At 41.1% G+C, this 17720-nt stretch overlaps 2 protein-coding genes across 6 annotated transcripts; one reads left to right on the forward strand and one right to left on the reverse strand.

Annotated features, from left to right (window-relative positions):
* The first annotated feature begins 7701 nt into the window (after window positions 1-7701).
* Window positions 7702-9697, forward strand: LOC114140981 (protein jagunal homolog 1-B). The gene is made up of 4 exons (XM_028011350.1): window positions 7702-7852; window positions 8622-8717; window positions 8809-8881; window positions 8949-9697. The coding sequence occupies exons 2-4, from the start codon at window positions 8629-8631 to the stop codon at window positions 9336-9338; spliced, it is 552 nt and encodes a 183-aa protein (XP_027867151.1). The 5' UTR covers window positions 7702-7852; window positions 8622-8628; the 3' UTR covers window positions 9339-9697.
* Window positions 9594-17332, reverse strand: nfkbiz (nuclear factor of kappa light polypeptide gene enhancer in B-cells inhibitor, zeta). Of its 5 annotated transcripts, none has more exons than XM_028011344.1 (11): window positions 17222-17332; window positions 16673-16769; window positions 14854-14945; window positions 14302-14615; window positions 13606-13711; window positions 13378-13524; window positions 12071-12134; window positions 11825-11994; window positions 11460-11570; window positions 11192-11359; window positions 9594-10939 (listed from the first exon to the last, which is right to left on the reverse strand). In XM_028011344.1, exons 2-11 carry the CDS (start codon window positions 16704-16706, stop codon window positions 10901-10903), a joined length of 1245 nt encoding a protein of 414 aa, XP_027867145.1. In that variant the 5' UTR covers window positions 16707-16769; window positions 17222-17332; the 3' UTR covers window positions 9594-10900. The 5 variants fall into 5 exon arrangements, with proteins under 5 accessions (XP_027867145.1, XP_027867144.1, XP_027867143.1 ...); XM_028011343.1 differs by having other exon boundaries at window positions 14302-14633; XM_028011342.1 differs by having other exon boundaries at window positions 16637-16769.
* Between the last annotated feature and the right edge of the window lie 388 nt (window positions 17333-17720).

Here is a 17720-nt window from a genome sequence, read left to right on the forward strand (position 1 = left end):
AAAAAAACATGCAGCAGTTCTTCACAAAGCTCATTTTTTATGTAACCAACATAACAAACACTTGACCTTCTTATGCTGAGCATCAGATACATCTATATTACAGAGTGAGAAGAACTTTTACGTAGAGCTCGGGAAATAGAAACTAATCGAATAAACTGAGAAAGGAACCAGTCATAGGCTCTCCTCATCCGCCCTTCGCTCCGCCCATAATGGGTACTACTTCCGCCCTTACGCGAAGTGAGCATTTTTAGGGACTTCGGCGAAGTGTGTTACCCACAATTCCTTGGTGAATGTGACGTTTTGATTTAAAAGGCGGACTTACGGCGACGTTTTTTGTTTTTTTTTCCAGTCTTAATTGAAAATAGTATGACAAGGCACACATTAGTAATAAAAAATTTTTAAAAAGTTTGATCCGGTCCCAATCATCATCAGTTTTGATGATTTTTTTTCTTTGCCGTTTTTCTGTACTCTTTAAAATACAAGTGCGTTCTCTGTTTAATTGCTCTATTGTTCTTTTTTGTAGGTTCCTGTAAAGTGCAGTGAATGGGAACGTTCTGTTGTTGATCCTCACTGTTCTTAGGAAGGAGAAATGTCAGTTCATCTGGAGTAATACTGGACTTCTGTGGCATTGTATTAAAACAATACTCTGTCCTTGGTGAAATTTCTTTTCCACACTTCCTCTAAAGTGTACCTATTGTTTTATTGTGCTAGTTTTCATAAGCATGTTGTCTGTAAACTTTGAACGCGTTGACAATTTGTACAACTCTGTGATAGTATATTGGCAGTGTACTCTTGAAAAATGTGGAACACTTTATTTGACGGGGTCTGCATAAGACTGACATGATACTGTCATAAACATGACATAACATGTCATGTTAGGAACATACTAACAGGTGTCATGAAGTGTCATTTGGTAAATAATGACACTTTTAATGTGAAGTTGCAGTAAAAGTTTGATTAAAAGTCCATTAATGCAACATTGCACACTTGTAATGTTACACTACTTTATATAAATATAAAACGGTGTGTTTTCTAACAAAAAAATGTGTTACCCCAGAATAATCCAAACCTAAATGAAAACATTTATGCGACGGAAAAGACAATAAATGAATCTTCGTCGCGAACAGGATTCGAACCTGTGCGGGGAAACAGCATTGGATTTGGAGTCCAACGCCTTAACCTGTCGGCCAAAAAAAATGGGGCAAAAGAGACAATTAGATGTTGGGGGAGGAAAAGAGGAAAAATCTGAAGCTTCTACTCAAGTACATGTTTCAGCAGCATTCATGTCATTTTAGTAATAATACCTGTTTCATGCTCCACGAAGCATTTTTTTTTACACTATTTTCAAGTTCAATATAGCATAACATCCAAATTACTGTTTATTCTGAATTATGGAATTACTATACTGTTGATAGTATCACTTTTGAGAGGGCCAACAAAATTATAGAACACACAAACAAATGATCATTGACATTTCTTCACTCTTACACGCCTACATTCGCAGAGGGCTAACAATATACCTCCACATGTATAAAGCAACACCTAAAGTCATAAACTCAGCAGATCCAAATGCAAACCAAAATGATAAAGGGAGTGTCAAATTCTTCCATTCATTTTCTTTTCTCTGTATTAGTTTTTTGCAGTGTTTATTATTCATCTATTATTAATCTGGTCAGGTCGCCAGTCTGTCGCAGAGACAGACAGGAAAACAACCATGCACACACACACACACACACACACACACACACACACTCATACCTAGGGAGAATTTGGAGAGACCAGTTAATCAGTGTTTATATCAACAAAGCTTAATAACATGTAATTTTTCTGTAGCTAAACACAGAATATCTCAGATTTAGTTTGATACCAAATTTCAGCAATATAAAGAAACAGAGTGATTTGACTGAAAGTTCAGTTTCTATAGCTACAAGGTGATTTAGTGTAATGAAAAACTGAGGTCACAAAAAATTACATTTATCAAAAAAGGTTGAACAGTTGTTTGTAATATAACATGTGCTATTATGTAATAAAGAGGGATAAAGACCACTGCAGTTATTAACTAAGCCCTCATAACATGGCAGCTGTCCTGTTGAAATTTACAAACAATTCTGGGCTTTAAAACAAAAGTGATGGGATGATATTAAAAGATGAAAACTACACAGAAAATCTTTCAAACAGTCACTGCTTCCCAAGAGACAAAAGAGTCTGTCCAGAGGCTGGACAGTATCGTTTCCCCTTAATCTGTGTGTGGCCAGTGCTTTTGTTTTTTGCCCGACCACAAACTGGACACTGACAGTGGTAGTCCTGCTTCCATTGGCGCTTTTTGGGAGGCTCCCCTCTTGCCAGGCGTTCCTGGTCTAATAATTCTCAGTTCTGGGAAAGAGGTGTCACAGCCACGGATACCTTCAGAGGAAGATTCACACCTTGGAGAAGATTGTCCCTGTCTGTTCTCTTCCGCCGCTCATGTAACCTGAAAGATAATGCAACATAAGCTGCTCTGCACCCGCAATGATTCCCTTTCAACTCCTTCGAGACTTAATGGTTGTCGTCGAGGTGTCTTTGAGGTGTCTAATCTTGCTATTTCTTAATGAGTTAATTAATAAAATACAAAAATGAAATAAAATAAGATAAAAAATATTTGAACAAAAGTCTAGAAAAAGACTAAATCAGAACTAACCCAACACATCTACCATGAGAGGCACAACTCTTTAAAATATTAGTAGTAGTAGTAGTAGTAAAAGGAGGAGGAGAAGTACAGTAGTACTCAATACTACTGTATTAAGTCAGACATAACACTTAATAAACGTAAACATGCGGCAAGTAGTTTTTTGGGTTTTTTTAACCTTTGTCAAACAGCAGAGGGCGCTGCTGCATTCATATTTACTCAATGGGTGTAATTCATATTCCTTTATTTAATCAGGTAAACCCCGTTGAGATCTAGATCTCATTTTCAAGAGGGACCTGAGCAAAAAATGTGCAATACATAGCAACCTGGTTACAAGATAAAAACAATTAATACATATGCGCAAGTATAAAACAATAAAAACAATGACACTGTTTCATAGAATCTTGTTGCCTTTCTTTAATTTTTCTTTTTTTAATGTCTCTTCTCTACCGGAAAACAAGCCATTTAAAGGTGGGATGTTCTCACAATCTGTGAAAAATAAAAATGAATAAAAACCAGAAAATCCTGGGACATGAAGATTCCTTTGAGAGGACAGAAAAAGAGCTACAGAAAATAAAACAATTGGAATCTGTGTTGCTTTAAATGAACCCTTAGCTTTTTCTTTACCTTGAATATGTTTATCTGTGTTTGTTTTTTCTTGAGAACAAATGAGGCATAACTCTGTCGTTATACAGTGTGTCTGCGAATAAAGTTTAAAAAAAAACAACATCCGCCCCCCTCACCCAACAGACTTCTTGTGGCTTTGACATGAAGCTGTGATGTCACTCATCCTGTCTGTGACATCACAGCCGCCTGTCTTTGTATTCCCAGGTTCCACAGAGAAATTCATTTGCAGTCTTCAATCTCAAACAAAACTGAACGATGGCGCGACGAAATGTATTGATGGAGAACGTGGAGAGTTTGGAGAAGAGCTGCTGGAAGCTTACAAAAGAGAACAAGAAGCTTCAGAAAACTGTTGAAGATCTGAGGCTGAAGATTGAGAGACTGAATGCCAGGAAAAAAGATACCTGGCAGGTAGAGAATGAAAGGCTGATCAACAAAAATGATTATTTGAAAAAACAATTCAGCACTTTGACTAGTGAATTGGACGAGGCTAAAGCGACAATTGAACAACTACAATCAGAAAGCAAAGCCCTGTCAACTCATAATAGGAAGATACAATGGGGAACAATGGTCGATAAAAAAAACTTTAACAATTCAATGAAAGAGAAATCACAACAGTTGTACTGGATTGGCAAGGTGAACGAAGAGCTCACTCAAGAAATTGCTGGACTTAAATTGAAGATGGACAAACTTAAAGCCAGGGAAGAAAATTTAAAGGCTGACGAAGAAAAGATGGACAAAACAGAGACTCAGACCCCGGATGAAGAAACTAAAGAAGAGAAATCAAATATATTTCAGATAATTGGGAGAACTTTCATTAAAATGTATCAATCAGGGACTTTGAGGTATTGGGTGCCACCCTGGATATTTTAATTTCGAAATAAGATTAAATAACGACCACAAAAGCAGGGCTAGACTCAGATGAAGCTTGAGAGCAGAGGCAGAAATCTGCGGCTTCCAGAGGGAGGAACGGACATCAGAAGACCGTGACCACCGCAGGCTCCTAGGAGTCTCACAGATCCTTTCCAGGACTGTGTCTTTGACCCGCCTGCTGGAAACTATCCGTCGGATAGTCGAACCTCGGATCCAGGAAGAGCAGTGTGGTTTTCGTCCTGGTCGTGGAACACTGGACCAGCTCTACACCCTGCAGGGTCCTGGAGGGTGCACGGGAGTTCGCCCAACTAGTCTACATGTGTTTTGTGGACTTGGAGAAGGCGTTCGACCGTGTCCCTCGGGGAGCCCTGTGGGAGGTTCTCCGGGAGTATGGGGTACCGGGCCCTTTGATACGGGCTGTCAGGTCCCTGTATGACCGGTGTCAGAGTCTGGTCCGCATTGCCGGCAGTAAGTCGGGCTCGTTTCCGGTGAGAGTTGGACTCCGCCAGGGCTGAGCTTTGTCACCGATTCTGTTCATCACTTTCATGGACAGAATTTCTAGGCGCAGCCAAGGTGTTGAGGGGATCCGATTTGGTGGCCTTAGGATCTCATCTCTGCTTTTTGCGGACGATGTGATCCTTTTGGCTTCATCAGGTCGTGATCTGCAGCTCTCGCTGGAGCGGTTCGCAGCCGAGTGTGAAGCGGCCGGGATGAGGATCAGTGCCTCCAAATCCGAGGCCATTTTTTTGAGCTGGAAAAGGGTAGAGTACCTTCTCCGGGTCAGGGGGTTTGTCCTGCGCCAAGTGGAGGAGTTCAAGTATCTCGGGATCTTGTTCACGAATGGGGGAAGAAGGGAGCGGGAGATCGACAGGCGGATTGGCGCAGCGTCTGCCGTCAAGCGGGCGCTGTACCGGTCCGTCGTGGTGAAGAGAGAGCTGAGCCAAAAAGCGAAGCTCTCGATTTACCAGTCGATCTACGTTCCCACCCTCATCTATGGTCATGAGCTTTGGGTCGTGACCGAAAGAACGAGATCGCGGATACAAGCGGCAGAAATGGGTTTTCTCCGTAGGGTGGCTGGGCTCTCCCTTAGAGATAGGGTGAGAAGCTCAGTCATCCGGGAGGGACTCAGAGCAGAGCCGCTGCTCCTTCACATCCAGAGGAGCCAGTTGAGGCTCGGGCATCTGGTCAGGATGCCTCCTGGACGCCTCCCTGGTGAGGTGCTCCCGGCACGTCCCACCGGGAGGAGGCCCCGGGGAAGACCCAGGACACGCTGGAGGGACTATGTCTCTCAGCTGGCCTGGGAACGCCTCGGGATTCCCCCGGAGGAGCTGGAAGAAGTGGCCGGGGAGAGGGAAGTCTGGGCCTCCCTTCTGAAGCTGCTACCCCCGCGACCCGACCTCGGATAAGCGGAAGAAGATGGATGGATGGATAAATTGCTCCTTCGAAGCCGGAGTCCGATACGCCTGCTGGAAACCAGCTGCTGACGGGACGTCCGTGAAGGGGGACAAGTGAGTAGCGTTTAAATTAAAAAGTAAGCGAACGATTGAGGGTCTTTGGGGTGTAAAACCCCATGAATCCTAGGCACTGATAGGTAACAGAAGGACGGCGGAGTCCGCGTAAACTGAAAAACCCGTAATACCAAGTGTGTGTGTGAGTGTGAGAATACTTGGAGGAATTTAAATACCACTAGGTATTTGTCCTCATACCAAACCGCAGGAGTGCAAACGGTGAACCTCTGGTGGATGCATGTAGGCAAGAATTTCCCACCTGAAAAGGTTGAAGAGAAGAGAATTACCACAACAGGGGATTGATCACCGTCCTGCTAAGAATTTATCCAGTCTTTTAGAGTCCACCCTATGTGTTTTTAAGACTGGAACGAAATTGACTAATTTGCTCAAAATGGGAAAAGGGAATAGCAAATTAACACCGAAAGATAAACTCCAGTGTAAGGACTGGAAGTTTATGGAAAGACAAAACCCTAACTCAGTAAAGAATTTAAATAAATTGATAGAAAAATATAACTTTCAGGGCCAATTAAACACTCAAAAGAACTGACTGAGTTATAAGATGAAGTACAACAGAAAACAAAAATCAAATCAAAAAAATATGAGTAGTGAAGGAATGGGTGAGTTAGAAAAGTGGATGGAGGAGCTAAAAAGAGAGAAGAAGGCAATCAGAAAAGTTAGGATAAAACAGGAGAGCAAGAAGAGTGAAGCAGATCAGGCAGCAGAGCAGGGAGGAGCTCAGGTAGGAGTTATAAGAAAAAAGCAATGTCAAATTTATTTATATAGCACTTTAAAAACAGGCATAAAACTGCACCAAAGTGCTGCACAAGAATGACAATAACACAAATGAATAAAAACAGAGTATCAAAACACTAGTTCAATTAAATGCCAAGGAATAAAACTGAGTTTTAAGAAGCGATTTAAAATGATCCAGGCTGTGGGCAGATCTAATTTGGAAAAGTAGATTGTTCCATAGAAGAGGAGCAACAACAGAAAAAGCCCCATCTCCTTTCCTCTTAAGCAACCAAATACAGAAAGAAAATAAAAAGAAGATTTTGAAGATACAGAGTATAGATAAATAAATGAATGATTTAGTAAACAAAATGAAAAATAATGAATTATCTAAAAGCTGGAAAGAAAAGTAGGTGAGAGGAAGTTCATGCAAGGAGGGAGTGAGGATTGTTTTGTGGTCTGTCTGACAGTAGAGAAGTCATGATCATCGGAGCTTCTTGGTTTCCTGTCCAGGGATATGAACATGCTGAAAGCAATTTCTCCTCATTGTCAGTGTGTCCGCTGACTGATTTATGAGACTAACATTTTAGACTCATTCTAATTAATTGAGCATAACTTTACCTAGGCTTCTATATTCCCAAATTTATATTTAAAATAGCTTGCAGATGCCAAGATCAGGATGTTCCTGGATGATGCAGATTTTCAGGTTGTTTTTTTTTTTTTTTGGATGATATGCAACACATAGGAGAAAAATATTCAGTGTTTTAATTAGAAATGTTGAATTCAACATGGATATTAAAAAGAACATTCCACTGTGTGCTGATTTTTTTTAAGTTTAGTTGGACCAGCAAGGTTAAAAACCGCACTAGAACGCCCCCTGATGGATATTTTGTTATGTTGTTATGGTGACGCTAAAAAAGAAAATAGATCCAAATATAGAAATATAGAAAAGCAAAGTTAATTGAGCTGTCTGTCGCAAAAAATAGAATAAAAACCGTTTTCAAAAGTTGAAAGAATCCCACGTGTTACATATAATTTACTGTATTCAACAAAACACATTTGAACAGACACATTTCTCCAACAATGGCAGCGAGGAAAGCAACAAAAAAAAAAAACCTTTACTGTACATTTAAAATAATTTGTTCTGTTCCAGTTGTACTTTTTTAGCAGCACAAACGCCATAAATAGTGACCAGTCGTTTTGGACGTCGAAGTGACGACACAGGCACGTACTGTCCCAACTCTCACATTTTTGCTGCTTGTAAACCTGCGCACTCGAACCTTTATGTGCACTTGACTGAATCCACACTTTTCACAGAAGGGCGTAGGGTGCGCACTGAGCACCCTACGCAAGGGTACATACATCCCATGCAACCTTGCGGTCAGTTAGCTGCACCTTAACTGTTACGTCTGAAACTCATATATGCTTTATATAAACACCAAGGCACAACAAGGTAAGAGCCGGTAATTATAGACTTTGAATGTACATGCGTAGACATACATATGCGCTAAAACGTGGCAGGTGTTTTACCTGTAGTGGCTAACGCCTAGCTAAAGTTTCGGTAGCTTCAAGACTGTCGTTCCTTTCACTGACGCTTTATTTCGAACTGGCGTTACAATAATGTTGATGAGAAAAGTTGGAATGAAGCGCTTTTAAAAAAAAAAAACATTTTTGAGGATGTTAAACTTAATATTTCAGGAACAAAGCCGAAAAGATACACATGGTAACTTAGCATGCTAACACCGAAAAGTGAATGAAGCAGCTGCTCGGCTAACGCTGCTGTAGCTTTTACAGCTATCTACGTAAATTAAAATAGCAAAAGGCTAAACGCCTGGGTTAGTGACACATTTGAAGTGAGAATTGGAAAATATTATGCAAAGTGGTTTCTTAAGTGTATTTTCTCCTCATTGCTCAGAAATAAAAGGACAAATCCATACGTTGTGATTGATGTGTCCTATTTTTACTTGATTTATTTAATTTTTCCAAATCCTACGGGCTACTTTTTGCCTAAAAAAAAAAGAACACTTATTAAATACAGGCTCACTTTGCTGCTGGAAGCTTCATTTTAATTTGTTTTGACTTCCACAGATTTAGTCCACTTTTTGCAGGCGAGTTTATTTGAATAAATCTCATTTTGCTCAAACGTTATTTCCCAGAAATTGCTCAAGGCAGGAGCTCACGGGTGTGTTTAGTTGTGCGTTCACTTCCTGTTTTACCTGCAGATCCACCATGGCTTCTCGAACGGGTCCCCGGGCGTCAGGTACCGATGGCAGCGACTTCCAGCACAGGGAGCGAGTTGCTTCCCACTACCAGATGAGGTCAGGGCAGTCTCTTCAACTCCCCCATCTCATTTATTATACGGTTAACTTGGTTTGTTCCAAGCCATGTATTTGTCTTTTTTTGATTCAGTGTTGCCTTGAAGTCTGAAATCCGTAAACTGAACATTGTCCATGTGCTGATCTGGGTGCTGATGGCTGCTCAGGTGAGAACAAACATTAGAGGATGCCTTATTTCCCAGCAGGCAGAGTCTGATGTTCTGATGTGTCCAGGTGACTGTAAGCCAGCTGAGTCTGGTGTCTCACAAGGTAGTCGCCTCTCCGTATCAGTGGGAGTATCCCTACCTTCTGAGCATAGTCCCCACCGTCTTCAGCTTCCTGGCGTTGCCGCGCAACAACATCAGCTACCTGGTGGTCTCCATGATCAGCGCCGGGCTCTTCTGCGTGGCGCCGCTCATCTACGGCGGCATGGAGATGTTCCCCGTGGCTCAGCAGCTGTACCGGCACGGCAAGGCGTACCGCTTCATCTTCGGCTTCTCGGCCGTGTCTGTGATGTACCTCGTCATCGTCATTGCCGTGCAGGTGCACGCCTGGCAGATCTACTACAGCAAGCAGCTGCTGGACCAGTGGTTCACCGCCACACAGGACAAGAAGAAGAAATGACTTCAGCTCTGCTGGCTGAGGACACTTTGAGATGCTCTTGTTCGGCATCATTTTCTATATTTATTTTTTGACAGTGATGATTTAATTATGCTTATAAAAAAAAAAAAATCATTGGGACAGTTTGTGATTACTTCTCTCCCCTCCCTGAATGAGTTTGTATGTCATTTCAATGTTAAAAGACTGAGAACAAGTGTTTTTGGTTGAGCCTTGTTATTTGGGGTAAAACTGGATGGAAACACAGGGGGGAAAAAAAGGTTTAACAGTTTTAAAAAAAAATTTATTTGCATTTTACATCACCTTGCAGCCATAGAAAATTAGTACTTATTCAATGCAAAATAAAAACCACCATATTTCCCACATCCAGTGACTTGATTCAAATTTGACCAAAAACCATAAACGTCAAGTACAGGTAATATTCTAAAGTTTATATTAAAATGACACCTCCACCAACATCACAAGCCTATAAACAATAAATCACATTGAACTCCCCACCACCAAAATCCTATACTAATCCTATGCATTAGGGCCAAACTAAGATCTATTTTTCTATTTTAAATTATGAGAATAAAGTCATATAGTGAGGAAAAAAAGTCTTTAAGAAAAAAGCTTCATTAAAGTCGTCAAGATCTGACTGGACCAGCTTGACAAGTCTGTAGTTCTTTCTCTGAAAGGGGAACAATTGATTCATTTGATGTTGATTTGTTAAAATATGAAGTAGTTCCTTATTTGTAAAACCAATTCAAAAGAATAACTTCAGTAGCTCAACACTAATTTATTTTGATTCTTTATGGAAGAGTTCTCAAAGTTGCTTAATTCTTCTAATATGACTTTATTCCCTTATTTTTGACATTTATTCTGCTACTACTTATTACAACTTTATAAATGCTTATTAGCTTAGCTTTAGTTCTCTGCAAAATCCAAACAAAGTGTTTAAAAAAAAAAAAAAGGGTCTGTTCTACAAAGTGGGATTAACAATTAGATCATAATCTAACAAATCTTAATCCCAAAAAAAACTTCAGTAGGACCTGCTGTAGGTATGAAATGGCTTTGGGGCAAAAATGCCATTTATTAATTGCCCCACCCACTGTTTGTCTTGTATTTGTCGATTCTTAGACCTTTGCCAAGCTGGATAAGATCTGTAGATAAGATCAGCTTCATATGTAAAAATCGGCCGATCACCAACATCCCAAAATTAAGGAAATCGTCACCGATAAATCGGTGCACCTCTGATAAAAATAAAAGATTAAAGTTTGGGCTCTAGAGCAAAGAATTCAATCTAATAAAATGTGTAACTGTTGCTAAGAGCCAAATATGACAAAGGGATCCTGGTTTCGATTTCCAGCAGAAGTTTCACCGCCGTAAGTGGAGCCAACGCTTGGACACCCATAAATGAACTTTAGCTAACCCACTTCATAGTACAGACCCCAACAAAAATATCTACACATTACATAGTAACGAACGCATGGGAGTGTTTCACTGAAACAACAATCATCTGCCTTTTCTGGGCAAATTTCCAATATGATAAAGCTGACTGTCTGACTGACAGTATTCTGGAGTTTTACTTAAACCTGACCGTACTTCCCTTTCAGGATCTGCCGGACCTGCAAAACACGAGAGAACAAACGGGCGAGTTACTGTCTCAGTCACGAAGAGGACAGGACAATTACAGGATCATTTACTAAGATAAAGCCACACATTTATCACTGAAAGGGTTCTTTTTTTGATCTGTCCTTAGCACACACAAGATATTTCTACAAAAATAATAAGACGGAATAGAGTTTCTTTGATTGTGATAGTGTTTGTGTTGTGTCACTGAAAAGTGAAAGATTTGGGCTTCCTTCCAGGCGTTTTACCTTTTCACCAACGGATCCTTCGGGCACCAGCTGACACGGCAGCTCGTTCTCCAAATTCCTCATCCCGGGGTCGGCGCCCTTCCTCATCAGCAGCTTCACGGCCTCCGCCTGATTTCTGTAGTTTTGCAGAGAGCTGACGATGTGCAGGGCCGTGTTTCCGCTGAACGTCTGACACAGAGAAGAACATTCTCACCAGGGAACGCAAAGAAAATACATCATTTTATGAGGGGTATTTGTAGAACTTTATATTCCTTCATTTGATGCTCACCTTTATGTTTACAGCAGCAAGGGACATTGGCTGTTCAAGAAAAAGGTGAAGCAGCTCAATATTTGCCTCCTCGGCGGCCATGTGAAGGCAAGTCCTTCCACTTTTCAGATCCTTCAGGCATAAAGAAAGTAGATTGAATCACTTAAAAGAAAGAATAAATGGTTGCAAGTCAAAGTCCCAGCGAAGATTTACTTTAAGCAGCTCAGAGCCCTTCAATTTCCAAACAAGTACACAACACAAAGAAGAGTCAACAGATTTCTCATGACTCATCAGCAGTCGTTACCTCCAGGTTATCTTTAGACATTAAAATTTAGGCCTGACCAAATAAAAAATAAAAAAACCCAGCCAGCATCTGCAATACTTACTTTTGTCCCGTAGGAGGCGCCCATGTGCATTAACGTCCTGACGCACTCCACATACCTGCGCCTCCTGTGCGCCAGCTCTGAGATCATGAACGGACAAGGGTTTTCCAGGTGCCTCACTTCCTTGACGACGGCGTTGTGAGACAAAACTGCGGCGTGGAGCGGAGTTAACCCTTCAAGACACGACAGAAAAACAGTCATATTTCTGAAAACCTCAAAAGAAAAGATACAATAGATTAATATTCTTACCGTCATAGTTAAACATTTCAACATCGACTGGTGGGCCGCGCCCTGCCAGGGTTTTACAGATGCTCTGTGGACAGGAAGTTTATTAGGATTTATTTTATTTTTTTTTCCCATATCAGCACTCAAAGGTCTTTTATTCACAGAGTTCAGTTAGAAATTAACCAAGAGTTCGTCTCGACGTCACAGAGCTGCTGTGGACGGTTTTGCATTTTCCACTCAAGCCGAGGGTTTCCTCGTAAGCGGCTTGTCAGCAGTTGCATGCAGATCTAAATCAGGTGTTGCACAAGCAGATCTGACGGCAGATGACCTAATGTAGGTCATAGCCCAGTCATCTGCGGACGGAAGTGTCCCGAACACGTTCCAGCCCCTCATCTGGAAATCTGATTGAACTCCAGGAAAACAAAAGATGAATCCCTCTCACTCTTCATTAATATTTACAGTTTTAATTATAATCGTTGGCTGATTACTTTGGGATACAAATACAAAGGGACAGAGGCCCATTTCTGTCTGTTGAAGTTGTGAGTCATTTTTTGTTGATTTTGATAACTTGTCATTTCTCTTCTTTTTAAACGGATTAAATAATTAGTTTTGGGATTTGTATTTGTTCAACCGATATTTTTTTCCCCCTGCTGAATTCAGTATAAGACTGAATGTTCAGTGTTAAAGTTCCTAAAAATGTGTTTCAATCCAGAGTTCATCAACTTGGACTGTTACGCCCGTTTACATGAACTTTGACCTGCAATATCGTGTCACCACCTGACCTGAATGTTTATCTAACTAGCTCAACCATGCGTACACTGTAAAACCTTCAGCTAAGGTTTTCTTCTGTCCAATTTACAGTACTAATAAAGCTTTTTGTCATTTAGGTTGAGGGGGAAAAAAATAAAGTTTCATGAAGAGACATCCACTAAAACAGTTATTTTTACATATTCCCCCAGCCCCGCTGTCATGGCAATAGCTCATGCAGCGTTCAGGTGTCATCAGAGGTAAACGGCTCAGATTTGCATGATGAGACAGCAGCCAAAAAAAACAAGCAGGTCTCTGTTGATTGTGCTCTTATTTCCTGATTTATTCGGTCCCACAGCCATGGGCTCCACTTTCGCACGAAGGTTCCCCTCCGTCCCAGTCAGGCCGAAACAAAATTGCAGATGTAGGTGGAGCAAATTCCTTCTGATTATCAAAATCTCCACGTTTACGTCTGGTACATTTTAACAAGTGGAATTAGCCAAACATCTATGTTTCTTTTAAAAAAAAAAAGCAATGCAATTATCGGTTTATTCAATGAATTACTAAAGAAGAACCGTTTTTACCTGGAGGCTGAGGTAGTGGCCTTTCTCGGCGCACACATGCAGAGGCGAGCGCCCCCACAGGTCCCTGATGTTGACCTGTGCTCCGTGACTCAGAAGGTCGGAAATGATCAGGTGTTGATTGGTGGCCACCGCGATCTGGAGGGCCGTCTGAGCACCGAAAGCGCAGCATTATTCCTGCGTCGTTTTGACGCGAACATGAATGAATGACGTGGTGAACGGCAGCCATACCTGCCCGTTGTGTTCCTTCACATCCAGGGAGCCGTACCTAGCCATTTTCGTAGCGAGTACGTAAGAGAGGGCTCGCCTGCCCTGAGCCACCGCTATGTGAAGAAACCTGCAACGGAAACAAGTTGAGAGTTTATCGAAAGGACATGGGATGATAGACTTTCATCTCTGATAGTAGACTCAAAAATGTGTCTTCTCCGCTTCACTTAAATCAACCTTGGATTTCATCTGAAAACGTCCTTCAGTTTGATGTTTTTTTTGCAGCAACGCCATTTTGCCTGCTTCAATGAAAGAATCTCTAAAATTTGAAGGGACGGCCCCCATCCACACGGAAGTTAGGCGTGGCGTTCCCCAAGGTAGCCGTCAAGGCCTACTGATGCTGTCTGTCTATCTGTCCTTCTTTCTTGCTTGATTTGTTTTAGGCGTGTCTGGAGACAAGCTTAAAGCACTGTGCCCTTATGAGTGACAGGTTGATAAGGACTTGGACTAGATCCATGTTGTTGTTCCTGCTGCCATATGAATTATGGCAGCCGAAGAATGCTATTATAAAAAGCATTTCCTGATTCAACAACTAACCATCAAGCATAAGTGCAATCTTTAATTGAACCACAACAACATATTTAACACATTCTACAATAATCTTAAGCACAAACCAAAAGATTGGATTATTAATTCGTTTGGGTGCTAATTTATACTTACGTGTCGCCGTCCGAGTCCTGCATGCAGACCTGCTCTGGAGACAGGCCTTCAGCCTTCTTGGCCTCTTGTTGTATCTGCCAGTGAAACAGAGTCATCTTCCCTCCAGAGGCTGGGACGTCGTGTTCCCGAGCGGGAGGCTGCACAGGCTGCGGCACTTCCTGCAGCCCCATGACGGCGTTCTCCGGGAGAGCCGGGAAGAAGCAGGCGGTGGAGTTCAGGTGGAGGGACGTTGGAGAGGTCGCCGTTTGGGGACTCATGTCCGCGGCGATAGGCTCGTATTTGGGAGACTTTAATTTAGGCTCCGAGTTCCATTTCTGCTCCGAGTTCCATTTCTGAAAGAAAAGAAAACCAGACCTAAGTTGTCCTAAACTCCTGTGGAAATAGAAAGCATGCAGTCAGAAACACACCCTTTCAATCTGCGTAACGTATCTGGATAAATTGTACTCTGTTCCTAGTTCCTTCAGTTGTTCTTCCTCATACATTAGCAACTTCAATGTTTCCTTATAGCTAAAGTAAGATTAGACAGCTGCATAATGAAGTCATGCAACTCACCTGGCGTCTCATCATTAGCAGCTCCTTTACGGTGGTCTTCCTATGCAGATGCTGTAGGGATGCTTGTGGTTTAGCGTCAAACATAAAGCCACCTGGAAAATAATAAATAAGGTTGCAAGAATGAAAACGCTCTCATTTATTTTAACCTTTTATTTAACACCATTTTCCATCATAAGTCGAATAAGACAATATCAGAAAAATAGAGATTCTTTTCAGAAACAAAACATCTACTCTTTTTGTTTTCTATATAGAAATGAAATTACACAACAACTTCTTAACCATTCATAATTCTCAGCACGCTTCCTTTCTACTAATTCTGCCTCTGACCCACTCTATTGCTGTGTTCCCCAAGGTTCTATACTTGGATTACTATTATTCTACATTCTTAGTGGCTGAAGCTCAAGGAATTAGGATTCGTATTGTTATAATTCAACATGACAGCCATTTATAGGTCCTAAGTTTTGCTTTGCCTTTAAAATGCTCCCATTTGTCACATTGACAGACGTCACTCACTTGAACTTTTTATTTGTCGTCGTTGTTTCAGTTGGTACCAGAAATAATTTACTCATGTAAAGCAGAGGTTACTGGCCTTTGGTTCTCCTCATATTATACAGCCTTTAACTGAGGTCCAATCTTCTTTTTATGAATTAATGGGTTTGCTAATTAATAGTGGAGACTCATTATGTCTCGAATGATTATCACGGTTAGCTGAAATGGCTCTATTTATAACTTCGGTGGGGAGGGGCGGGCCAAGGAGGACTGAGGGATTTGATTGGATAAGCCCAATGTCCGTCAATGAAATCAACCAATGGGCTGCCGAAATTATATTGGATATATTTTTTTGTTAAATTATGACAGCCTAGGTCCGTCCCATATACAGTAGGTGCATCAGTCTGTAGTCCAGTCAGCCACTCCTGCCCTGGGCCTAGACAGAAGTTCAAACTGAACGCAGCTTTTTTTTTTTTCTTGTTCAAATTGTCAACCTGCCACAGTTGCGGGTGCATTGCTCCAATTTACACGCTACTTCATACTTTTACCCGCATTTGGCCAGTGGCGGGTGCTAATTTCCAACCCTGCCTGGGGGCCAAAATCAGCTCTGGGGCCATGAATGTATTTTGGACACCTCTGTTGTTGGGGGAATTAGGCAAAAACCTATACAAGTATGCTATTTGCTATGCAAGGACTTTCAAGTTCGGGAATTTGATATAAAGAAAAAACACATAAACCACCTTAAGCGTGAGGCAAAACAATTTACCTGCAAAAATATAAATATCATTAAGAAAATGTTTGATTGTTAGAGGAACATTTATAAAGCATAAAGTATTATCTTTAAATATGAATCTGTAAGGGTGTGGAGAAGGGAAAAGCATGACAAAATAAAATAAATGAAATAAAAATCTTTAGTGGGATGCTCTGCAAGATTTTTAGCTGAAGGTTTAGCCAAATAAGCTAACGGTTCAGACTTGTTTGTAGTTTTACACATTCAGTTTAGACTAATATTGTTAACATGGCTGTTTGATTATTTTTTCCCCCCCATTTTCTTTCTTGTCAGAAAGAAACTTATAAAGATAATTCCTCATCCGTCTTCCTTGAACTGCAGTTTCACCCATGGCCTCATTTTGTCATCTACCTCAGGGAAACAGCACTTTTATGGTCTTCTAATTTGAAACACTCACATCAACTTTAAAAATAACAATAGAAGGCATTAAAAAAAAAACATGTGCCTCTTAACTGTACATCTTATATTATCATGAAGTTCCTGTTTGAGCTTCTAAGAACGCACCTTCAGTGAATTTGAAGGCGGCTGACAGAACCTGACCTGCCATCAAATCACTTCCTCCGTGATCCAACATGCTGACGGTTTTATTGATGCCGTCAGAACAAGAAGAGCCTCTTGGTTCCCACTGGTTTCACACCTGGAAAGCAACAACAAGCCTGAATGTTAAGGATAAAAAAAAGAGGAACAACTGTCACACAACCCCTGGCACACACACACACACACACACACACACACCTGGGCCAACTTCCTGGTTGGCAGGAGGATCAAGTAGCTCAGTCACGCATTTAAAGCAAGATGAATTTTGTGAAGTAAACTCAGTGCTGTAAATGCAGATCCATGAAAGTGTATTTACATAAGGCAAAGCAATGCTTATGAACTTAAATGAAACTCCAATAAAAAACTGTTCCAAGTGTTTCCTGATAGTCAAAAGAGAAGCTCAAGATAATTTCATATGCAAAAAGGCTGAATTGTTTGCACACAGATGAAATTACTTCATGGCTAAAGGGTTTTTCCTCAAGAAAATTGTTTCTAAACTAAATTAATCCTTGCTGTGTATTCGCTTGCAAAAGGCAGGGCGGCGAACCTTACCTGTACGGCTCCAATCTCCCTCTGAATCAACAGTGCGCGGCACAAACAGCCAACTGGTTCAAACATGACAAAGTGTGAGAAGGGAAAAGTTTTATTGAGCTGTTGGGACGAACTCCTCCTCCCAGCCAGCCGCTCCGCCTGCAGCCGGGATTTCTCCCCTCCCACCTGCAGGAGGAGCTCACCTGGACTTGAACAACCAAACTCTGGTTTTTAAGATGTTTGGATTTTTTTTTTTTTTTTTGAACGGTTGAAAATATGATTTTAAGAGAAATAAACATTGCAATTTTGTACAGATTGCTCTTTTACCTCCCTAATTTCCCTTACTTTTGGTATAGGTAAACTTTGAGAAATATTGTGTTTACCGGTTTTCGATACTGCATATTTCGTCATTAATCGGATGCCAAGTAAATACTGTACAAGGCCAGTGTTGCTGATATAAATCTTTAATGATTTATGCTTGATATATTATCAAGTCCATCATATTTTTCCCTTTAAATTA

The sequence above is a fragment of the Xiphophorus couchianus genome, chromosome 24 (genome assembly GCF_001444195.1).
Source record: "Xiphophorus couchianus chromosome 24, X_couchianus-1.0, whole genome shotgun sequence".
NCBI lineage: Eukaryota > Metazoa > Chordata > Actinopteri > Cyprinodontiformes > Poeciliidae > Xiphophorus > Xiphophorus couchianus.